Source organism: Phaethon aethereus, assembly GCF_964289735.1.
Source record: "Phaethon aethereus genome assembly, chromosome: 16".
Lineage (NCBI taxonomy): Eukaryota > Metazoa > Chordata > Aves > Phaethontiformes > Phaethontidae > Phaethon > Phaethon aethereus.
In genome coordinates, this window is record NC_138592.1 from 6,767,423 (window position 1) to 6,792,953 (window position 25,531).

The 25,531-nt window shown below is 44.8% G+C and overlaps 1 protein-coding gene across 4 annotated transcripts; it reads right to left on the reverse strand.

The window, feature by feature from the left end:
- Positions 1–673: 673 nt before the first annotated feature.
- CASS4 (Cas scaffold protein family member 4) lies at positions 674–24,867 on the reverse strand (the record flags this gene model as incomplete). 4 transcript variants are annotated; one of them, XM_082007044.1, is made up of 7 exons in its annotated part: positions 674–2,103; positions 2,807–2,866; positions 3,684–5,018; positions 6,691–6,840; positions 7,888–7,992; positions 11,180–11,608; positions 24,823–24,858. In XM_082007044.1, 7 exons carry the CDS (start codon positions 24,856–24,858, stop codon positions 1,690–1,692), a joined length of 2,529 nt encoding a protein of 842 aa, XP_081863170.1. In that variant the 3' UTR covers positions 674–1,689. The 4 variants fall into 4 exon arrangements, with proteins under 4 accessions (XP_081863170.1, XP_081863172.1, XP_081863169.1 ...); XM_082007046.1 differs by lacking the exon at positions 2,807–2,866 and having other exon boundaries at positions 24,823–24,867; XM_082007043.1 differs by lacking the exon at positions 24,823–24,858 and having other exon boundaries at positions 11,180–12,481.
- Positions 24,868–25,531: the final 664 nt, after the last annotated feature.

The window sequence follows — 25,531 nt, forward strand, 5'->3', positions numbered from 1 at the left end:
GGGCCAGTGTCGGAGGGGTGCGGAACGTGCCACCGTGCGCAGGAGGGGGCACAGCGCCCCCGCCCGGTGGGGCGGCGAAGCAGCCGGCGCCTTCTCCCTTGCCCGCCCCCGCCACGGCGGAGCAGGTTCCCAGTTTTTTTGTGAGGAACCCCCACCCAGAACACCCACTTTGGGGGATTTATGGCCAAACGAGCTGTTCCCGAGTTGGGCCGGGCTGACAGGGGCTGGGCCGCGAGCTGCCCCCCGCTGAGGAGACGCCTCCCGCCTTTCCCGCCCGCAGCCCGCTCTGCCGCTGCGACGGCAGCTTACAAACGGTCTACAAACGCTCGGTCGTTCCAGGAGTGAGTTTAATACAAAACATACAAAAGCAACGTGAAACGCAGTGGAACTGTGCAAACGGTAATATTTACAAATGTCGACGTTTAAATAACGGTATAAACCACGGTGATTGCCAAGTGAAAATAAAACAGAGGAAGATGACGGAGCTGGTTTTTTCCACAGACACAGTGTGAGCACTGTTACAGTGCAAATCAGCTGTTAACTGCTCATAAAACTCCTTGTCCATTTTCAGGGCAAAGACACAGGTATAACGTTGCCAAGAAAGGCCAAACTTCGACATTTCAGCTAAAAAACTTAAAAATAAATTAATTAGGGAAAATACAAATAGCGCAGGTGTACAAGCAGGCTACCTGGGTGGTTACTGGGCCTTCGTCCTTGTTGTATTTCAGACCCAGCAAATTCAGGGATGAAGTTAATGACTACACAGAAAAACGCCATAAGGGCTGGTATGAGAAGCCCCGGGGCAGCCTCGTCAGCATGGGAGAAACAACGCTGCCTTTCCAGTTTGTGGAAAGAGCTTGTCCAAAGCCTCTGCATATTTACTGACTACAATAAATTCTGTTTCAGGTGGAGCAATGCTCCGAATGGCTTCAAGCTGCAACGGAGGATGGCTGAGGTGCGCTCCCTTACTGGGATGGCTGAGGTGCGTACCCTTACTGGGATGGCTGAGGTGCGTACCCTTACTGGGAGCCAGGACTCCAAGTCAGTTTTCCTTCTGTGCTTAGACACCAGCTGGAGCATTTAGCATTAACAGCTAGGTATGTGTAGTACCTGCCACATTTTGTCCTGTAATACATTAATTGAATTTCTACGTTAAAAACAAAAATTAGCTTTGCAGCTGTTTAAAAAAAAATAAATTGTAATTACAAGTTTTGGTAAAGTCCTCAAGGAACAACTGATGATGAGAATACCATAAGTTGCAGAACATTGTGTAACAAAATCTGAAGAGAGACTTTACATACCCGAATAGAAAAAAAAAAAAAAAGGAAAATGTATTTATCTGACCTATATAGAAATTAAAAAAAAAAAAGAAATCAGCCAGATAATAAAATAATTTTTCTTTAATACACTGCAAACATTCCTGCCCAACCGCTAAGATGATGACATCTCCAGGCAGGATCTGAACAATGCAGAAGTATGTACAGATTTAATTCTACAACTCCTCTTCTGCATCTGCTGTTGTGTGGATCTCTACCTGCTAAAAGGGCACCAGCACCCAAGGAACTGCCCGGCAGGAGTTCTTAGAGGTGACTGAAAGTTGGTGTCACTGAGCTGCATTTGCTCCCCTCGGCTGCCACATGCCAAAGGAGCAACAACAATAGAGAATTTGCAAAAACAGCAACATGTCTTTCATTCCATCATTGCTCTAAACTGCTGCGTATACTTAGACAGCTCCTCAGTTTGATCCTGAAGCTCCCTCATGGCATCTGCGTTTGGATATTGTATTGCAGCATTTTTGGTGGCGAGAGCCAGATTCTTCAAGAGGCTGCAAAACCGGCTGCTACTGTGAAGAATGTCATTCCGAGCATCTCTTTCTTGAGTTTCCTGGCAGAGAGAATCCACCAACTTTTGTCCCACCATAATTATCAATTTGCTGTGGGATATGAAGACTTCCGGTGGCTGGTTGTTGCTCAGACTATTAGTAAATACACCAATTGCCTTGTGAAGTGCACCAAAACACAGCTTACAGTGTTCCGGGAGAGCGATCTTCTTTGCAGCGTCCTGCTTGCTTTGAGTTACAGTCTTTTTTGCAGATGGCAAAACCTGGAAAAAGGTTAAAAAAAACCAGACTCAGCTTGGTGGCACACTGCTTGTTTCTTTCTTTGCTCTACCCTGTATTCTCCACAGGTTCTTCACTTACAGGGAGTTTTGTTAGTTAATAGTCTCCAAAGTACTCCCAGCCCAGGAGTCTTTTACAATCATGTCTCTTTCCATAAAGTAGTGGACTTCAAAGTGGTATTTTCTCCTGATTGCCTTTTTTCCCTAAACAGATTTCATGATTTTAATAATGGATAGCACACAAAGTGCTGTAGCTAACATCAATCCTTTATACAGTCTGGACTTCAAGCTTTCAGGTAATAGAAAACATTTAGACTTGATCTTTAATGGTACTGACTTCATGAGGGTTATGAATGATTAAAACGGTACAGTAACAAGAGGGTCATTGCAAGATATTTTGAAATGCTAACTCTCACAGCCTTATCCCAAATGATACACAAAGGCAAGCAAATAAATAGCATGACTTTAAACCAAAGTGGTTTGTTACATTTGAGGAAAAGAAATGTTTTGCATGGGTTTTCAGCAGTAATTCTAAAGAACTAGTTCTGGGAAAATGAACTTTGAGAAAACAAATAGATCTCTATGTATAGGTATGTGTGTCCAAGTACAAATTATTTTGAATTTTAGCAAGCACAGAAATCAGGGACTAGAAGTCCTCATAAGTAACAGTCTTCAAAATCAGAAATACCTTTGGTTTTGAATCTGGACTCTTCTTTGCTACTTCGTTACCTGACATGATTTTCTGTGCCTGTTACAAATCAAAATGAAAGCGAAGTTGAAATGGTTTACATAAAATATTTAAATATAAATGCATTTTTCTCTTATTTCAGGGGGAAACAACTACTTGCTATGCAGCCTGCATGTTATGGACAACAATGGTACACTTATTAGAAGCAACTGTAGTTTTTTTCCTACTAAACATTTCGTGTCTGATCCTACAAAATCTAAGACTGAAACCAACATTAACAAAACATAACATTTCCTAAATTCTAAAGACAAGCCAGCATTTCTTTGTGAAACCAAGGGAGTTATATTCTTAGTAGACATTTCAGTAGTTCTAAGGAGAATGATTCTAACAAACATCCAAAATTCCAACAAATAAATTAGATAATTCACAGCAAGAGTTAATTTGTTAAATCAAAATTTTCAATGAAAGGATGCTTTCCAATACACCCCAGTTAGAAAGTTAACATTTCTTGTATAGTTGTGTCAAACAAAATATACTGGCAAGAAGAGAACTACTAGTCAAAAGATATGAAACAAATTGCTAAGCCCCAGCTAAAAGCTGTGTCTCAAATGAATTTAAACGGACAAGCTACAAATCTTATCCCAGGGCTGGCTGGGTGGCTGTAATTTCTCAAAACACCGGTTCTCTTTATTACTTAACATCACTGATCATTCTACATGCGCTACCTACTATAACAAAATCCTGAATTCACATAAAGCCTGGAAAATAGGAAGTAGTACAAACTGAATTTGGCACTTGTGCAAAGATAAAATAGTGCTTATAGCTTAATATCTGTAAACTATCAAGAATATAGATAGTAAAATCCAGTTATACTAACCTGTAACTGAACATAATCACAGTCCTCAGTGGCATTTTCTTTTGGTTTCTCAGAAGAGACCTGATTTTGATTTGGTTTATCAGGAGTATTTCTTTGAAATGAATCTACTTCTATTCTTCTTGGCACTGTGATTTGTTTTGCCATTTTGTATTCTGGGTTCACTTTTGATTGCCTCATTTCTTGTTCCTTCTCATTCTTCCTGAAAAGCAGCTTACCATTGGCGATGATGATGGATACAAACCTCTTGAGATCATCTGGAATCGTGCGGGCTACCATAACAAAGCGATCAAGATCATCTGGGTTGTTCTGAGGTTTCCTGAGGACCAAAGCCTCTAGTGACCACTTGCAGTTGTTTAGAGCCTCTCTTGTTTCTGTTAAAATTTTGAATGAGTTCATAAGAATTTCTAGCTGTTTTTTAATTCTGGTCTGAAGGTTGTTATCAGTGAGGTAAGAGGCATTTACCTTTACGACTTGAGCAAAGGCCAAGAATTCTCCCAGCGATACTTTTATGTGATCAACTGCTCTATGGATTTCTTCAATGCTTTTCTCTAGGTGTTCTTGTAATCTCCATTTACTACTCACAAAGATCATTAAACTTGCAACTGAGCTGGATACACTGTGCTGCAATCTAGTCAGTGTCTCTATGGCTACGTCAAGGTCCAGTTTAAATTCTTTGGCAGGCTCTTCCGATACTGACATAGAAAAAGACTCAGCAGAAGAGTTTGAGGATGTAGAGAGTGTGCTGCTTCTGCTGTCCACGCTAGAAACAGATAATGTGTCTTGTTCTAATTTGGCATCTCTTGAGAGCTGTGAAAGAGCACTGTGTGCTTGGTCTCCAGAACTATCACTGTTTTTTTCCATCTCCTTCTTGGACTGCAAAGCGGTGGGCAAAACTTTTGGAATATCATAAACATTCTCTTCAGAGATCTGATTCTCAGCCTTTGGAGCCAGGAGACTGGAGGGTACATCACAGCTACCATTTTGTGGCCAAAGGAGCATGTCCCGTGAGGATGGAACATCATAAAGATGGACATCTGGAAACGTTAATTTCCGTTGTGTTGGTGGAATATCGTATAATTGTGGATTTAAAACTTTGGCTTCAGTATTTGTTGTTACTGCCTTGTACCTGGCTGGTGGTATATCGTACAGCACCTGGTTCTCCAAGGAATGGCCAGGAGGGTTTTCCTTTAATCCTGTTTTTTCAGGTGATACTGGAATATCATAAATCCATTCTGACTTTCGGGGATTTGGCAAGGTATTGTAACGGCCCCAGGACTTTTTTTGAGATTCATTTTCTGAAACATCAGTTTCTCTTTTGGGAGGGACATCATATAACTGCAACAAAGCACACAGGATTTATAAGCATTGTTTTATACCAGAAGTAAGAAACAAAACTGAATTCTCAGAGCATGCAAATGTGGGCAACTCCAGTAATGTCAATGGAACTGCACCACAAAAAGGCTAGTCCATAATTTTAATTTTCTTTCTAAAATGCACGAGCTGCACATACGAAGGTTAACATATTTTGAGCACAGGTGATTAAATCATACAGCTGTGTCCCCAACCAGTAGTCTGTGAGCTCTTCCTTGGCTCCTTGGGGGTGAGAAAATTTCAGTTTTCTGAAATGGCTACAAGAAAAGTGAAATGCCAGTTTATTAGTAGGTTAACATCAAACACTCAGTTTTACAGTATGAAGGAGGTAAGATTTTATTAGCCTCTGTGTCAGAAAACACTTGATTTTTCCAGTATCCTCACCTGCATTAACATATATATCCTGAAAAAAAAAATCACCAACAGACACAACTGACTATTCTCAAACAACTGCAATGAGTTTAAATTTTTACTTGATACAGGTTTGGTCAGATGGATACAGATCTTGCCGAGTGCCTTAAAAATGTGTGTGCACAGCTGAAATCTCTAAGCTGGAAAAAGCGCACTTCTTGTGCAAGAAAATCCAGACTAATGCTAAAAAGCACTTTGGGACAGCTTGTACCTGGATGCCTTACAAGCACGAAGCACAAGCATGAGGGACTGCAAGGAGCTGTAGGAGGGTACAGCAACAAGAAACAACTGACGGTACTGTTACATAATAAAAACTTTAGAAAGAACTGGCCAGGTCAGGCTTCCCCATCTGCACGAGACATGCACGAGAAGGGGAGCCCAGACAAGGGTGTTTCAGACCAAAGCCAGAATTTTCCGAATTGCCCATAAACAAAGAATTCTAAGAAAATTTCATTTTGGAAGCAACAATAAACTGTGTCTCCCGAAGGAAATCTGCTCCCAGGCTGCTGCAGCTGGTCAGTAAATCGTTAACAGCCATGAAGATGGTGGGAATGCCAGCTTCACTGAGCAAGTGCTCATATGCCAGCGTCCCAGTTCTGGGTAGCACCAGTCCTGCTGTCAGCCCTGGGGCTGTGTGCTAAGGAGCCTGTCAAAATTCACTTGGATCCCAAAACTGTTCAGGAAACCCGAAATATGTGGCACTCAACTAATAAAGAGTTTTCATTGAGGCATTTTATTTGTCATGAAGTTTAAGATCAGCCCTTTCTTCAAGAATGGTACTTGTCAAACTGCAGAGCAGAAGGGAAGCCGGACCCCTCTCAAGGCTGCCCCCAAAGCCAGGTGTGCTCCACTCCCAAAAAAGGTGGCAGCAGAGTGTTGCATGGAATGGGAACAGTTAGTTTCCATCTGCTTAAATATTCCAAACAATCAGGCATTCAAGAATGTAGGGTATTGAATTTGCTTTTCACACTATCATAAAAAGGTAATGGAAGAGAATTGCCTGCAGTCCAATGAGCAGATGCAAACGCAGTGGTAGTCCTCGTCCCGACAGGTACCCTGACTATCCAGGAGCCAGCGGTAATTGCCCCTTTAACATGAAAGACAAGGTACTGCACTGAAGGTGTGCTGGTCTTATCCCCGCAATCCTCACCAGCAAACAGAGCTCAAGGGAGGTTCACGTGCCCAACATCATAGTAATGAGATACTACTCTTGTGTCTTACTTACATTGCCTGCTGGTGAGTCTTTCTGGGTAACAGCTCCTGCCTTTTCTGGGCTGGACGGGATGTTGTAAAGCTGCTTCTGCTCTTCCTGGAAACATTGGGTGGATCCGACCAGCAGAGAGCCCTTTCGTGCAGCGGGCGGAGTGGCACCGCTCTGGTCAAAGGGGAAAAAAAACCAGGTTGGCTTCAATCCTTTTCAGAGCCCACTGAAGACTTCGGTGGAACCAAAGGGTTTTGGGTCATAGGTAGCTCCTAGTTTGGACAGCGTGGGTCAAGCTCTACCTGCTGCAGAGCTGCTGGAGCATCTTCCCGCCGCGCTGCACGGGAGGGCGGTGGGCACCAGGTGCAAGGCAGCCGCCACCTACACGGCCAGCTTTGGGTCTCGGCAGGGATCACCCCACTTCAACAGAGCGGGCAACACAAAGAAGTTTGTGGATAACTTGGTGATAAATGAATTAGAGTGGGCTCAACTCTGCACTGCCAGGTGCTGCCAGAGTGGGCAAGATGCGTGGGGAGGCTCTGCAGACGTGCTCAAGCCCCACACACGCCTTTGTGAGGCAGGTGATGGGATGGGGCCGGAGCCTGGCATCTGACCCAGCCTGACCTGCGCAGGCTGCAGTGAGACGCAGAGGAAACGCGGCGACATCCACTCTCCCCAGGGAAGCACGGTATCAAGAGCAAGATTGCGTACCAGGACGCTTCAGCGGTAGATGCAATCGGCGTGTTGCCCTTACCCTAAGTGCGTCATGGCTACATGACCTAATCCCTTGCATTTTGTTGCCCGGGAGGTGGGTGGTGTGGGTGACATTTAGTTTCCTTTTGTACATGTACTAGTGACTCTTCTGTAAACATTTTGAGATCTTGGCGATCAAATGGCACAGAGGCATAGCACATTTCCTGATGGATAAACCAAGGCAGAGTGGTTCACACTCTGATACTGAGAATTCACATCTGTGCCCTGGAACTCGGTAACGGTAAAACTGAAAATGTTTCTAATAAACATACCAGATTTAAGTCACACTTCTCTAAATGTCTAACAAACTCAAGAGAGACCTGCTTTGGGTTTTGAACTTCCCTAAAAATGAGATTTTTCTGCCAAATTTTACAAAAAGCAAACAGGGAAACACCAGAATTTACCTTAAAATCTATTCTGAGGTCCTACAGGGACCCAGCTGCAGGAGGGGGCTGTGGCAGGACTCACCTGCGTGAGGAAGGACTCCCGGCGCTGTGTGGATGGAACATCGTACACCTCACTCCTGATATTTGGGACTGAAGCCCGGCATGCTCTTGGGAGAGTAAGCAGGTGCTTAGAGGGGGAGAAAAACCAATAATGAGAAAGCTGCAGTGAGCAGTAAGCTCAGGACATCTTTGAAAACTCAATTAGCTGAACAGGCCACCATAACAGTTCTCACTCTTAAGTGATTAAAAACCTTTCAGCTTTTCACTGAGGGTCGTAGACCAGAACTAACCTTACAAGCAGGCGTGGTACTTTTTCCCCATAATTCTCCTTTGCCGGCATTTATGCTTTATCTCAGATAAGATAAGAATTGGCACATACAAATCAAAGATGATCTGCCTTACTAACCAAGAGAGGGAAAAGATTTGGAGAAAATCCAGCTTCAGTTATCACTTAAGTCTTTAGACTACCCAAAAGCAGAACTGCTAAAGAAAAAAAAAAGTGCAGGGGAATTTCTACTTCTCCAGTCTCACAGAGCCATTAGGTCAAGCCATATTTAGTGGGAGTAAGAGCAGCGAAAAGCTGCAGGCTGAGGTGCATTATTCTGCAGTTCTGAAAGACTGACTCATTTGGTAGGCATAAACAGTAACCTTCATGCCCTGTCTGGCTCCATAAACAGAGAAGACTGATAGGGGAATTACATTATTTAGGTCAATTAGAGACTAATTCTCCCATTTGCTTAAAACATCATTTAAAGAGCTATGACCAGATCCATGGGACAATTAGTTAAGATGCCAAAATATGATTGTTGGGAAAGGACTTTTTTAAAATCAACTCCAAAACCATGGAATTTTGTTTATTTAGCATGGGTTTAGCCTGGCTCTCCACAGCTGGCTTGTAAATGGAGTATTCTAAACTACCAACCCACAAAAACACCGCTGTGTTACAATGAATTATTTACAATTGGAGGTAGTGTTCCCCATCATGTGAGGGAGTGTTGTAGTGACTAAATTTAGGAGAAATACGGCAGAGGAACAAGGCTCCAGCTTTACAACTGCTTCCTTCATCTTTGTGAAAGCTCTTAGCTCTCATCTGAAGAAAGTTCACTCATCTGAAGAGCGAACACAAACCGCCTCAGCGCTCTGCGGTATCAGCCATCTTGCCTGCAGACAGAGGCAGAAAAGACTTTCCTGAACAGAAAAGGTAACGGATGAGTGGGATCAAGAAAGCCATCCTCAGCCCACGTCTGTTTTCAGTCGGACAAATCTTACTCAGTACACAGCAAAAAGGAAACTCACTGAATATCACATCTTACTGTTTTTTTAAAGTACTTTCAGTCGCAGTAAAGCAAGAAGGTGCCCTGTGTATTAGGCAGAAGTGATGAGGCTTTTCTACAGGGTGAAAGCACACAGGCTTTGGGGGGTTTTGTTTTGTTTTATTGCTTTCAATCAGCTCCCTCAAAGACTTACAGTGGCTTTACCCAGCTGCTCAGAGGACAGCTGAGTATGCCGGCCACTTTGCCAGTTGTCCCACGGGATCCACGCGGGGCGGTCCGGAGCGCTGCGGTCATTCTGCACTCAGGCTGTCCGCCCCGAGCCTCCCCACGCGTCTGCGTACGGCTTGCGACCACCACGGTACAGCTGGTGCGGTAACAGCTGTGACATCGTGCGAGAGGAGCTCAGGCAAACCTCAACTTCTAAATCATAAAGCAGGCTAAGACTTTTTTTTTTTTTTCTTTTTTCTTCTTTCTCCGTGAGAGTAAACACGGCTGAGGTATATAAACACATGAAATGACAGAGAGACAGGAATAGCCGAGGAGCTCTTCTGTTGGGCCATTCATTCAGATAAAGAATAACAGATGACATTTTCGGCCTGATTTGCTGGCACAACATGGAAAATTTGTGTCAATCTCACATTCAATTTGCAAATGCCTTCTTTAGGATTAGGAATGCGGAGAAGTCAGATCACAGCAAGTGCAAAAGGGCCTTTTGTGGCTATTACTCAGTTTGAGCTTGCAGTTATGGCAACTCTATGCAAAGGCTGAATGTGCAGCTGCAGCGCTGAAAACTGGGTTTCACTCACCAGAGATGTACCAAGTTTGTCCCTTTTCCAGCACCCACTTGCCACACAGAAGGAACCAGCACCTCCGTTTCTGTAACTTGCCTTTCGGCACAGTGGGATGAAAGCTGTCCAGCTGAGTCTCATAAACCAAATTACCATTAAATCAGTCTGGAAGGCTATATAGTTCAGGACTGAATTTCTTTCATTTTCCAAATAATATGATTTTCATACACAGAATAAAGAGCCACCCAGGGCTGAAGAGCCTATGGGACAGCACAAAAACTTGCATTTAAACTCCCTCTCCACCTGATCTATTTACTTTTTATTATAAAAGATTCCCCATTCATTTTACGCTAAAGAAAGTACAAATTTTTGACGTTAAGACTACTTGATGCAACATGTGGTCAAATTACATGTTGCATTTGAACACCCAATGCAAGGAGCAGAGAGAAAGAAGAGGCCAGGCCAGGCAGCTGGAAGGAAACCCTGGAAAGCCTGGTTTGCAATTACCCCCGTAACTGGGGGGACTGGTGGCTGCTCTCATCCCATGCACTCTGGTCACCCTCTCAGCAGCAGCAAAAACAGGCTGGGAGAGAAGTGGATTCAGACCACGCAGCCAAGCCCCGTGCCCTCCAGCATGGCCACCGTAGGCGCCGCTATCCCGCGCAAGTGTAGTGACAACCTGGAGCAGCAGGAGAGAGGGGCAGCAGCACTCGTAGCTTGCTGAGGTGCTGGAAATAGTAGAAACTAGACCAAAGGCAGCAATCACACAGCAAAGGGTGATTTTTTTTTTTTTTTTTTTTTTAATTACAAATCATCTTCCTGTGCAGTTGGATGCAAAGACCCTACATGTGCCCAGAGGACTCTGGATGGATGCCTGCTGTAGACCATCAGAAGAGGAAATTCTGTGTGTGTTATTTTAACTTCAGGGTAGGTTTGTAAATAACTTCTAGATTCTTCCAAACAAATGCTATATTCTTTACTTCCTGCCCTATTTTACAGCTGCTTTAAAATGTCAAAAAAGTGAGGGACTACAGAATACTGAGACTCTCATCTGTTGCCCACAGCAGCATTTCTCACATAATGCTATAAACTGCAGTAGAATTGATGAGAGTTTCCTAAACACCACTTATTTGAATGGCTTTGCTGCAAATTCCACCGAAATGCTCAGGCCAATAGCCTTTATTATTTTCCTGCTCCCAAAGGCTGTTTTAATAATACCACTTGTTACTTTTATAGCCGCTTATATTCTTACCTGGTTTGTTGAGCTTTGGGTCCTTTCACTGAGCAGCTGCGCAGCCACAGCTGGTACCTGATACGTTCCTTGGGCGGGCAGGGTAGAGATCCTCGCTGGGGCTTTAACCCACCCCTCCATCTTCTCATAGGTAGACGACAACACGGTAGGCTTGGGGACGGAGGGAACCTGGTAGATGTTCTGTTGGCCCGCTGGCGACTCCGCAGAGTCGCGCCGGGGGGAAGGAGGCGGCAGGACAGCTTGGGAGGCAGCCAGGAGCTGGAGGCGGTTAGCGGGGGCCAGGCCCTGCCTGCCGTGGAGGGAGCATTTCCACCAGCCCTCGCTGCCGATGACGTTTCGGTCCAGGACCGTCAGGATGTCTCCTCTGCGGAAGGCCAGCTCATCCGAGCACTCCGCCTTGTTGTCGTATAGCGCCTTCGCCAAGGGATTCTGGGGAGAGAGGTAACACCGGCATTGCACCATTACACCAACGAAGATGTCCATTAGTTTCTGGTTTGGTCTTTATCTTCACCTTAATTTCAATTTAATTCAAGTCCACCGGTTTTCACATTAAGCTATGTTTTTCAGTGCGTTGGTTTCAGAGAGCTAAATGTTTGCGGCCTGCATCGGCTATGTTCAGTGCAGTAAAAAAATAAATAATAATACTGTGATACGTTTCTTCACCACGTTTCCCCCTACAACGCTCTTGCAGAGCATTGGTAATGCTCATTACTTGGACTTTAACAACAACCGTATATAAAAAATAGGTGACTTCCCCACTGGCATTCTGCAAATTCTTTGTTAGAAGCTGCAGAGAAAATGCATCAACCATCCAAAAATAAAACTCACGCCTCCCTGCCTGCTGCCCAATTTATCTGAGGACTTAACTGCACATGAGAAAGGCTAATTATTTCTTACCAGAGGGTGGTGGTGGTGGTGGTGGTGTGTGTGGGGGTTGTGTTAAAAAAAAAGAAAGAGAAAAAAAGAGAAAACAGAATGTCAATGCTAAGGGGGTTGATACGTGCCCAGTGGCAACACCAGCGGCAGAAACACTGCTGAAGAGCAGCGGTGGGCTGCAGCACCTCTGAAGACCCAGGCTCCAGCTCGCTGTGTCCCCGTCCACCCCAGACTCTCTAGAGTTGGATCCTACTGATTCAGGACATCCCAGGCTAATGATTTCTGTGACACATTATCTCAGGGAAAAATCTAGTTATGCACACAGTGACACCAAACAAATAGGTCTGCTGGCTCCTAAGTCTTCACGACAGGTCAGTGCGTTCGTGAGCTTAAATTCAGGTAAGCACACCCAAAACAGTGTCTGTGTTTCCCTCCATCACACAGACACCACCTGCATCCGAATATTTCTGTCTCCAGTATGTCTTTCAGCATCTTCATGGAGAACTCCTACTGTAATTCTTTTTAGACAGGAAACCAAGGAATAAGAGAGTAAGCAACTTTCCTAAAATTGCAGAAAATCAGTGAGGTAGCAAATACTCGTGTTTCCCAGCTGCTTTACCACAGGGCAGCCCTACCTGTCTCAGCTGAAGCCCATGAGTTTCTGACAGTCAGGACTGTGTAGATGACCACGTTTTATTTTCAGCATATTTATTTTGGGTATTTGCTTACTCATTACAGGCTGACAGCTAGGAGAATGAAAAGCAGTAGCAGCAGGTAGCTCTATTCACCCGAGGCACTTGCGCAAAGGGTAGAGCGCGCTGCGGACGTCGCGGTTTTCGGGACAAAACACCGTTTGCTTTCAGCTTTAAAACGAGACTGACTGCTTTCCAGTCAGAGGGACACCGGCTGTGTTTCAGCACTAGTTCCTTATCGGAAAGTGCAAGTAATGTCCAAAGAGATAGTGCCCAAATAGGAAACGTGATGCCTTGTATTTTTGTCCAGAGCATTTGCTGTAAGGCGACAGCTGGCTTGAAGTTGCAGCAGCAGAAAACCACTTTGTCAGCTCAGCTGATGCAAGTGGCCTGTTGGTAGCAGCACGCGTTTCTTCATCAGGGTGGCCATGAACAACAGCCTTTTTGTGACACATCGGCTCGTCCATCAGCAGCTGCCAGCGATGGACAACAGTCCCATTTACCTTATGTCCTAGCCTGGTTAAAACAGTCGTCTTGCCCTGAACATGGGAGCCCGCTTTCTATTTGGACAATGCCAAATGCTCTGAACCACCTGTGTTGAAGTCAGGCCTTCAGGAACCCCACCACAGAGTGCAGCCCGGCGTGGGTTCAGGCTTCACATGACCTTGTTGCAAATGTAAAGAAAAAAAAAGGGAAACAGTCAACTTTTCCTATTATTCACCAGCAATACTTCTAGATCTGCCTTAACCTTTTTGCTGGATGCTGTAGAGACGCACTGAAAGACAGACCCTCTTCTTCTTCAGACCTGAAAAGGATGGGCACAGGGACACTGTCCCCCTCTTGCAAACAGGCAACCGAAATGCGAAGAGCCTTATCCAGGCACAGGCAGGAAATTGGTGGCAGAGCCAGGAAGCCTGAACCCAGGAACTGAGCCCCTGTCTAGTGCTTTAGACAACAAGACTGTCCTTCATAGTTGCACCAACATAAAGAAGAGGAAAATTTGGTTCACAGTACAGTTTTAGAAAGCATATAAATGCCGACATTTCCCCAGCTAATTCTTTCTTGTGGAAACAGCGTACTAAACACATTATTGGACCTAATTCTTTAATTAATCGGTGTATGAAACTACGCAAGTCTAATCTGAAATCTCGTTTGTTTTAGATTAAAGATGCTGATTTTTCACTAGGTCAGAATTTGGCTTGTACACATCAGCGAGAATTTCTGCAAATAATTACTGTAGGCTACAACATCAGTTATGCAGAGTGAGGAGGTATTCTTCCCATCAGTGATACTTCAGCAACAATAAAACATCACTGCAGCAGGTATTAGCAGGAGAAATAATTCCAACTATTCTCTCATGTCTTTTCCTAGACATTGCTAGGTCTGCTTTGCTGCAAAACGAGGGAAGTGAGAGACGAGCCAGGTCGGTGAAAGCAACAGGGAGATCTAAGCTCCATTCAGCAGCAAAGGTATTCCACAGCAAGGCTGTCAAAACTCAACTGACCAACATTTCATTTGGCAGTCAGATGAATATATTCAAAGGCACCCACACTGAATGAGAAAAGTTAAATTTTAAACTTACACCATGAAAGTCACAAACGTTTTCAACAGAGGGGTCTCTTCGCTTGAAGCACAGCGCACATTCCTTTGGTTTTGCCAATAAAGCTCTGCAAACATCCCAGGGTGAGCAGCCCACAGCGAGATACCAATTCAAAGCAGAACACAGTGGTTCAAATTCTGAAAGGTGGTCTCCGATTTATGGAACTCAAATTAGGGCATGTGGTCTCATGTTTGTAGGCAACACGAATACCCAGGAACCTTTGAAATCATCTCAATCACAAGCCAACCAGCAGATTCAAAAAAATTATAAGACACCTTGGAAAATGTGACCTAGCTAGAACAACAGATCTGTTCATAGGTCATCTCATACCCCATCTGTAGGTCTGGAAACAAAAAAATTTAAGACCTTAAATAGAAAAGTGATGGAGACAGGCCCCAAGCTCTAGACTACAGAACATGAATGAACTGGAAGGTTGTCAGACCTCTGCAGGTCAAAAGAGCTCTCAAACAGGAGAGGGGAAGGAAAAAAAAAAAAAAGGAAAGAGAAAAAAAGAAAAAAGAAAAGAAAAGGTTCTTCCACCTAAGGCAGCACTAAATTAAATTTCAAGTTTGAGGACACACGGTCAGTACCATAGAGTTGGAGAGCAAATCTTGTCCATCCACTCGCAGTTTCAGTATTGTGTAAGTGCACAGCAACATCAGTTTTTTCATTATTTTCTTTCAGGAGTACCAGCCCATCACTGGCACAACAGGCCAGCCATTGGTAGATACGATTCCAGGTGACAGTGAAAGGCATTAGTGATCTAACTGCCTTGCAGCCCTTGGTGACATTTTTCAGTGCATTGTAAAAAGGGTAGAAAAACTTAGGGAGGTGTTTTAATGAAGATTTCTTATCCTTTTGACTTGGAACTAGTCTACGAAAGAATCTGTAAAAAGGCAGAAATATGTGCAACAGAATGTATTAGCAATTTGTAACTAGCAAACTACAGGAAGCTCCCAGGCAGAACTCTTTCACAAGACGGCCTCTTGTTGCAGTGCAACATGAGGATGAGAGCGCCAAAAAAAAAAAAAAAAAAAAAAAAATCCAAACCACTAAGACAAAACACGCCCCCCCCCCCCCCGCCCCATCTTCCCTGAACAGTCTCTTCTGTATATTTTCAGTACCCATAGCCTGGCAGAAAGTTGCAGCAATACACAGAAAAACCAATACAAGCAGCACCACGCCACTGAGGTAACTTCATTTCTGCTGAATTCTAATCTCCCCCAAAACACAGGAGGAGGAAGATTTTTCACAAGGTGTAAAAACAGGTCAGGTCAAACTGGTCTGCTGTTACATGTTGCTCTGTGTTCTCCTTTGCTCCTCTATTTGCAGGACTATTAAGTCTCCTTTATTTCTTGTTTACTTCCACAGAATCATTAAGGTTGGAAAGGACCTTCAAGATCATCAAGTCCAACCATCAGCCCAACATCACCATGCCCATTAAACCATGTCCCGAAGTGCCACATCTACACTTCCAGAGATGGTGACTCCACCACCTCCCTGGGCAGCCTGTTCCAATGCCTGACCACTCTCTCGGTGAAGAAATTTTTCCTAATATCCAATCTAAACCTCCCCTGGCGCAACTTGAGGCCATTTCCTCTTGTCCTATCACTAGTTACTTGGGAGAAGAGACCAACACCCTCGTTGCCACAACCCCCTTTCAGGTAGTTGTAGAGAGCGGTAAGGTCTCCCCTCAGCTGCCTCTTCTCCAGACTGAACAACCCCAGCTCCCTCAGCCGCTCCTCATCAGACTTGTGCTCCAGACCCCTCACCAGCTTCGTTGCCCTTCTCTGGACACGCTCCAGCACCTCAACATCCTTCTTGTAGTGAGGGGCCCAAAACTGAACATGGTATTTGAGGTGCAGCTTCACCAGTTTCCAAGCATTCTGGTTGCTCACTCAGCATCTCAGGACCCGATCACACCAGGGCTGGTGTGGAAGAGACCTGTGAAGCATTTCTTTTATGTAGTGTTATCGCCAAAGGAATGTAGGCAATACTGTTCATACAGGCTCTATCAGTTTTTAAGGAGTCCCAGCTGTGGATTCAACACATACTAGCCCAGGATGCTGAAACAGATATTGGTAAAACAAACTGTAACAAACCCACAGCAATCCCTGGCATCACAGGTGCTCTGTTTAGTTATTTTATAGGATATACTTAAAAGCAAGCATTGAACTAGCTGGCTTCGGTACTGGAAAGCACTGAAGTTCTGGCAGCAAAGAGCTTGCTATAGGTTAGCTGATTTTCTAGTGGAGTTTGAGGTGGTACCGAATCCCACAGCGCTAGAAAAAACCTGCTGCAGCCGCTGAGCCGGGTCAGTTACGAAAGCTAGACCGGTCACGTCCACGTTCCACTGCCGTTGAACCCCCAGCAATACTCCCATGAAGAGGGGATGGCCATGCTGAGTAAACCGAAGCGCTGTGAGGTTGGGTAAGGCACCACCACGCACCCTTCTCTGTCTGTCCCTTCCCAGCCTCCAGCCCAGCCAGCTCCGCAGCTCAGCACCCTACGGGCTCCGTCTGCTCACGCACAGACAGACAGTGAGTTACCAACAAACCGCCGGGTGCCAAAACTATTCCAATTTGCTCTTCAAAGAAATCTCATTTTTTGAGACCCTTTTAAGAGAAGTCATCCCAGCCAATTGATTTTGTGATCCCAATAACAGTAGGAACAATTTGCTAAGACAAAAGTTACAGGAGGTTTATGGCAAGCGAGTGCTTGATCCGACAGCACCCAAGGTCTCCCAGGTCTTCACTCCACGTAACTGGAGATGTTATTTGTAGCACAGGCTAACGCAGGGCTCTCGGTCAGAAACGGGGCCCTATCTACACTTGCAGCTGACCGGGACACAGGTACAGAATCACTGTGGCAGCCCCTTCTGTCATGTAAGCAGGAGCAGCTCTGGCCTGCCATGAGCCATAACCAAGCACGGCATTCCCAGGGTCGCAGAGCCCTTGCGGGACGCTTAGCTAGGAGGGAGCTGCGCTTCGGGGCCAACGGGATCTGCATTTTTTCTTTATTACCAGAGGAGCGGAAACGGGCTGTCTAACACTGTCATCGAGGGCCAGCTGTGTATAGTTCTTTGTTATTTTATGCGATCCCGTTAATGTGCCCTTACAATAACCAACGTGTAATAAGTACTAAAGCAACACTGATGAGATCAAAGTGTTTTTCCTCCTTTGACATTTGTTGCTTTTTCCCCGTCACCAGCCCTGAAAAAATCTCCCAAGACAAAGAACATCTTAGAAGCCCGTTCATCGCCCCACGAGGAAGCGCCTCGGCAGACAGCACTGTTGCTCTTCTCTCACGGAGCAGATTATAACACGACGATGACAGAGCACAGACCTAGAAAACAGAGGGTTGCGTCCCCTGCAACCTCTTCCTGAGACGTTGTTCTCCCCCATCCAGAGTCCATGACCTCGTTAGAGCAATGCTAATTACACATATTGAGCCAACCATACTGGATGGATTTACAGTACAAGACCTCTGGTAACACAGGTTTAGTTAACTTCGGTGTGAAGAAGAGTTCTCATGGAGCTGGAAGCGTGTCTCCTTCTGTTGGATTGTGGCTCAGATGTTAAGATAGTGACTCCCCCTACAAATCTGAATTTTTACATCTTTATTGTTTGCATATGCAATCCCAGCAATGCTCCCACTACAGAACCTAACAGCCCTTGGGAGTCTTCAGAATGAAAGCTGTTAACTCATGTTTATTAATGAAGAATGGGAAAATTTTAATTAAGAGCCAGTAAAGCTGATACTTGTATAAAATTGTATAATTCTGTAATATAAAATTCGATAACCTCAAAATGGGAACACTCACACAGACTGACAGCTGTGCTCCATATACATGATAAATATCTGTGCTAAGGCAAACCCCTCACTATTCCCAAGATCTCCTGATCCCTCCCCTATTCCAAAACCTATCCTTAGTCTATAGTACTATGCAACAGAAAAACACACCCTCATAGAATATATGCAAATGTTTCTAGAAAAATCCTTCACGATTATCAAGTGATGCTCACTTGGAGCATCTTGCCTGCAAGTCTGCCCAAATAATTTCTGTACTCCCCTCTTCCCACTCAGTTTGTATTTGGAAACACCAATTCACTACTAGGTACTATTTCATGGGATACATGGGTACCGTAGTGCTTCACAGCATTTCAAATTAAAAAACAAAATATTTTTTTTCCATCTATTGTCTTAAATGCGCTTCTTAAAAAACCTGTTGAGAGAATCTAAAAAAGAAAAGACAGTTTTAATAATGGGATTTTTGTGGATGAAGATAAATATTTCTCAGCTGCATTTTGCACATAAAAAAAATCTGTAAGCACTTTTACCGCAGGAAAAAGGGACTTAAAATATTTTGAGAAGGAAAAGATACAACTGAAGGCAGCAGGTTGCGTTTGCTAAACAGTTACGTTCATGCATCAGTGACACCCACTGACATGTTTACAGAACTGTTTCCAGTTAATCTCTTCACCTCTGGACAAAGCTGAAGAAATAAACATTCTCCGCTGCCCCTTAGCTGGGAACACGCTTCCCAGAGAAGACCCTTTTAAATGGCAGACCAAACCGAGTCAATTTGGGTTTTGCCCACTTCAGTTTCTTGTAGACAGAGTTCACATGGCCAACGTCCACAGAAAAAAGAAGAATTTATCTTAAATGCTCAGACCTTTCTCTACATGGATGTGCCTTCCTTCTAGTTGCGGGGTTTGCGCATCCCACTTGTGTATCACGTTTTCTGTGACTTGCAGAAGGCCCTTCTACTTTATTTTTTGTTTTGCCTATATATTCTGGAAAAATAAGTGTTCTTGTTATACAGAAGTTTCAGATATTTTTGCATGAGCTTCAACCAAGCCTCAACATCAGGTCTGGCTTTTATTGCCTATTCAAGGCTTAACTGATTTTTGGAGGGTGGAACTGGGTGCTAATAATCAGGTTTTAAATTCCGAATGGTTAAATTCAAGCTTCAGGCAGAACCACTTAGGTGGAAATGGTGCAGATTCACATTAGTCAGTGCTGCAGAGGTGGGACTTACAAGCCAGTTCCGTTAATTTTCCCCAAACTCTCTTTCTCCATAAATGTAGTTAATCGAATTCTAGCTGTGCTAAAGCCAACAGAAACCCCTACTGTTTTCAGTGTGATCAGGGTTTCATTCCCCATTCATAGCATTTTTGCATGTGTGGTCTCATGCCCAAGTTCAAGGAAAAATAAACGGCCATTTCCCGATATTTAAAAAACGGAATATGTACGTACTTCTGGGTTTTGGTTCCTCCTATTATCCAAACGTTTTTGCCCATATACACCAAATTAATTTACATTTTTTACTTGAACCTTTTAGTATCTGAATTTTACTATAACATTTCTTTCCAAAGGTGGGTTTAAAAATACCGAAAGTTCTGATGCGCACAAGTTTTCTCCTTCCGCCTCCTCAGCGGGAGATGCTTCGCAGAGACGCGATGGAGCAGGAGCCTTGCTCACCCTCCTCTGCCTGCCCAGGGAACAGGCAAGAAGTCCCTCGGATGGGCTGTCACGAGCATGTTGCCTGTTTTTCATTTGCGGTGACCGCTGGATACTCTTCCCCGGGGGCGGGAGCAGGACAGGATGCCATCCCCGCGTCCATCCCATCTGGCCCGCAGCGGAGTTTCTGCCAATTCCCTGGATGTGGCAGAAGTGACGGCAACCGAAGAGGCAGAGGCCGGGGGCTGTTCTCCGATTCACAATGAACCGGCAGCAACACCGCAACTCCCAAAGGCTGCGGCTTCCTCCAGCTCTCTGCAGTTACCTGCCCCAAAACGTTAATTCTTTTTTTTAAGACCACCCTTTTGGACAAAGTTGTATTGATCTGAAATTTGAACGCTTCCCTGGGAGAAGGAGGGGACGGTGTTTCGGCTGCGCGAATCACCAGCGTGCATCGCGGCCCCTGCCCTGCCGCTAGCGCAGGGCACGCGGTGGCCGCGCAGACCCTGCCCCGTCGCAGCTGCCAGGGCTCAGCTGCAGCCTCAGGCCGAAAGGTTCAGTAGCTTCACAGCCAAAGAAATTCTGCTTAGCAAGCTAATGCGAGGCGTCTGCGCTGCTGGAAGTCGGGGCAAGAGTATTAACCTGTGACTATAAAATGGGTTTGATGCATCCACTTATTCCCCCCTCCTCCCAGAGCAGAGCGGTATTTCCTAAACCTGAACGCTGCACGGCTCCTTTCCTCTTTCGAGCTTCAGTTCTCTGTGCAAAGAGCACTGCAGGACATGGTCAATCGTTATCCTAGAGAGCACAGGCTTTCCCAGGCTCACGTGGCCCATACTGAAATCACTTGACGTTTTCTTCATCAGAGTGACTCAGGTAGTTAAAACATTTCCATTACCCATTTTCTAGCAGTCAGTGCAAAAAACATCATCTTTTTTGAGACAACGTATTACTCAAGTGTTGCTCATTGCTTCCAGGAACATAGGGAAAGCAAGGGGTGTCCTAACGGCCAGCAGGGTCATTTGTGGTAGCTTTATTAATAATGCATATTAGTGGCTAACATGCATGATACAAAACCGTACCCTTCCTAACCTGGCTGTCGTTCTTGATACAGCGATTTTTTCAGCTTAACTTGGATTGCATCTTAAAAATTAAGACCATGAGCCCTGTTAGCACCGCAGACAAGACGGACGGCGCGCTCTGACAGCCGTCCCGACAGACGCGGACCCCACACCACGTCCGCTTCCACTGCAACTGCACTAGGCAAAGCCGCTGCCCCAACTGCGACAGAAATAAGAGAATCTAGTACTTACGTTGACCTTCATTTTGCCGTCTCCCGTTCCCCCGTCACGCCATCCCCGACGGGGGAGGATGTGATCTGCCCCAGCCCCTTCTCTCCAAGCCCAGCCCGGCGGAGCAGGCGGGACCCCCGCAGGGGCTGGCTGGGGGCCCGCGGAGCAAACGCCCAGCCTCCCCGCACCTCCCGCTGCGCTGCCGCGGAGCCCCCAGGCAGCTAATTACGTCGCAGAATTATCTGCCGGCTGCAACCGGCTGCAGCTGCTGCGGCCCGGAGGGCCCGGCGCCGGGCGGCCCGTGTCCTGCTGCAGAGCCCCCGGGAGCGGCCTTCCCTGCTTGGCAGCTGCAGCTCAGCCGGGCCGCACAGGGCAGCGGCGCTGAGCCGGACGGCGAGGATGGGGTTTTGAAGCCTTTTTACACCTTTTACAGCATCATTTTTTACTCCGGATATTTTTTTTTTTTTTTGTACTTAAAAGCGGGTTTATATACATTGAAATTTTCACGTTCGGGCCTCTAGAAAACGACAGGTCTCCTCTGTAGTTACAGAAATGCCTGCAAAATAATCTCACTCTTCAGAGGCAGAAAACCTGCTGAGGAAAGCTAACATTAACTGCAGCTGAAGTGTTCTCTTTCTTTGATTATTTTAAAAAATTCTTTAAGATTATTAATAGGGTTATTTAAAACTATTCATAGTTGCTATTTGCTCAGCAACAGCTCTGCCCAGGTTATGCTTATGCAAATGCACAGGTTTTACTGCTTTGTACTTGTGAATATCTTGGGGTTTGCAAACTTCTACTGGTTTTGCCTTTGTACATGCTCCGTTTTCTCTGGCAAAAGTCTTTTCCTTCCTCTTTCCACAGTAGCTTCAAGATAAATTAGGCACTCGCTCCCAAACCCACAATCACGTAACTAGAAAAGCAACGCATCTTGAATAAAAAATGCTGAGTTGAAAATGCTATCTCAACAAAATCTACTCCTCTGGGCTGGGGCTAGGAGCAGACAAGCAATTAATGCAGTTGTCCAAATGGGAAAGAATTCATGGCACAAAGCAGCTCATTTGAATGTCTTTGGGGTTTTTCTTTTCTTTTTTTAATATTACAACCAGAAGTTTTACTAGTTTGAACACTCCACGCGGAAGATAAGGAACAGCCGTTCACTTACTGCCCCGGAATTTTTCAGGTGCTACCAGCATTTTAAATGATCCAGAAATACAAGTAACAAAGCCACGACTTGTGGCCACAAAACTACTTTCAAATACAATTAAATGTTCTCTTGAATTAATCCCACACAGGACCCCGGCCACGCCGGGGCAGGGACACCTTCTGCAGACTGTGGGTGACCCACGCCGGGGCAGGGACACCTTCTGCAGACTGTGGGTGACCCACGCCGGGGCAGGGACACCTTCTGCAGACTGTGGGTGACCCACGCTGGGGCAGGGACACCTTCTGCAGACTGTGGGTGACGCACGCCGGGGCAGGGACAGAGGCACAGAGGAGCAGAAGAAAATGGGCAGTAATCACAGAGCAGCAGCCGGGGAGCTTTTCCCCCAGCTTCAACCTCCTGTGCCACTGTCGCCTCCTTGAAGGAACTGGGGCGGACTGAGTGTACCCCACACAAAAATAAGGCAAGTTGAGGCTAGGAAAGGAGGAAGAAAGGTGTTTACTTAAGTGCTTGCTTAATTGTTCATGGCTTACTCTTTCTCAATTAGCCGAATCAGTGATTAGAAGTTTGTGCTAACTGCCAATAAATTAAATGAGGTGAAAATTCCCTGCGTTGAGCCCATTTTGTCCATGACAGAACTAAAGTTTTACCCCTAAGATTTCCCCAGGAAAACTGGGCATCGAGTCCACCTCCACCTGACTGCATCCCTGAGAATAGCCCCAAATTTATCGTCCGAGGCCTTGAAAAATGGAGACTTCACCATTCTCTCCAGTATTTCCTCTTGGCTATTTAAGTAACTCCTTGCTCAATATGTTAGCTCTGGCAAATCCTATTTTGAAGCACAGATTTGCTCCCAGGTGTTTGAGATGGAGCTGGGGGGTGACAGCAGGCACCCATCCCCGGGTGCAGAGGAGCCCACAGGAACAAATCTCATGCTGTTCTTCACGGGCTTGTTTGTGGACAAGATAGGAATATGTGAACTGGGCATTTTGGAAGGAGAAACAAACTTCAGATTGACTTACTGTGTGTTTAAGAAACAATTCTGTTTTTCCTTTGGCAGCAGCACAGAAAATGTTGTCAAACAGTATGAGAACAATTTCCCAAGCGCAGCCCGAGCACAGCCCGTCACACTAACTGTGCTTTAAATTGCACCAAGAGGTGCAATGTTTCCTGTGTAGACTGTGTCGCAGGTGTATACACAACAAGAAAGAAGTAACATCATTTCTCCGGCTGTGCTCACATACTGAATTCATTTTCAGAAACGGTTTTCCTTGTGAAGGTGCAATAGTTGGGGCACAGTGATAATTGCAGAGTGTTACCTGTCACAGTAAAGCTACTGGTGGTTGGCACGTGGTGCTTCAAGAAGTCCAGATAGTAGAAAAAACACATCCATAGTATTTTCGTATTAAGTGTAACATTCAAATGTTATAATAAACAGTACTGCTAGGGTAGTAGGAACCTTATAAACAGGTCATTAATTATACAGCAGAAATAAATCTGACTTTCAGTTGTTTCTCAGCTGGATTTGTCGGGATGTGCTATGGCTGCGTCTGAAGATCTCACAGTGGAACAGGAAATCAGTTTGCTACCATTGCATTTATTTAGCCATTGGCAACCCATTTAAGAAAACTGAAAAAATCGTACCTAGAAATAGAAACTCTCTTCTCTGTATAGAAATTAAAGATGTCCTGCATCAATTGCTGATGACTTAACCTGAAAAATAGTCCTCTTGTCTTTACGTGCCTCAGTGGAAAATTTTGAATGCAAAAGAATGACTCATTGAGCTGGTACTAAGCTTTCCCCCCCCACTATATTTTGTATCAAATTTCCAAGAGGCAGTTTATTTACAGTATACACTGAGATCATAATCCAAGATGAAAATAATAATTCCATCACATTGCTTATTAGACTTGCAGACAGTTGGACTAGCAAGGCACTGACTTTGAATCAAGACGTCAGCATTCTCTAACCCCTATAGCTGCAGCAGGTTATGTTATCTAAGTGTATATATATAAAAAATTATACTAGATGCCATATGAATATACATATAAATGTAAAAAAAACTTTTAAACTAGTTCCGGTCTTTCAAAAGAAACAAATATAGTACTTCAAAATGTCTTCTGTTTTGCATGTAACATAGGGAGATTATCTATCCTGCAACAGGTCACCCGGACTGTCACTGAAAGTCTCTGACAATATAACCATGTCTCAGATGTTACTACAGGATAGCAGTACGACAGGTGGAACCTTGAAGTTACGTATTTATTATTTCACGAATGTGTTTATTCACAGTTATTTGTTGTTTGGGAATCTTACATTATTCAAAGTCCTCCCCAGGAAGACATTTCTTCCAGTTACTAGTTTTGTCACAACAAAAAGCACAGGGAGACATCAGGTATGTGAGCATCGTAAAAAGCCCTCCGTCCACCTCAAGGTGAGAATACCAAGTATTTCCAACATCACCAAGCGTCATGCTCAGTTCAAACATCAAACCCTACTCTAGGACCTTTTTTCCCTAATAGTTTATATGCTGTACTCAAAAAAACCAGACGTACCTTTGCAGTTGTGTTGATTCGTATGTTTTTATCCATTGTTGTCATTCACCGGCAGCGTCACTTTGAGCAATACAGATAATTGCCACAGGATGAGGAGACTTCAGCTTTGCACAGTCACCGTGTGCTGGGAACTATGTCTCAAGAAAGCACATCTGACAGCTCTACCCCTAAAAGCATTTAGGAATTTGTGGAAAAGATTCTCATGAAAGATAACTTCTGTGACAACAGGTAAAATTAAAAAGAACAGAATGCAAAACAGAAAACCCCTTTTAGCGTCTGGAAGTGAGAAAAAACAGTCTGTCTGCAAGTGGAATTTTCCTTGATCTCTCTGTCACCAACTTGTCGCAATTAACCGCAGTCAGAAGTCTCACCCTTCTGTTTTGCTACATGTTCCTATATTTCCTCTTTTAGAAACGTAATGAATACAAGAATACTACGTACCTCAAGGGGCTGTACAACGCTTGATAGAAATAAGACTCCCACAATCATATCAATTCAGGATTTTGAAGCCAATGTTTTTCACGCCTTTCCCTGTTGTCTCAACTTTTAAGGCACCAATACAGTTTTTTGTTATAAAGGGGCTTTTGGAAAACTGTATGTATTACCACGCATACCTGGGGCTGAGTGCTGTGTGAAAGACTCCTCCTGGCTGCACCAAGGCTTAAACACGTACGCGAGGAAACGCGTGGGCTTCGGCTCCTGTCCTGCA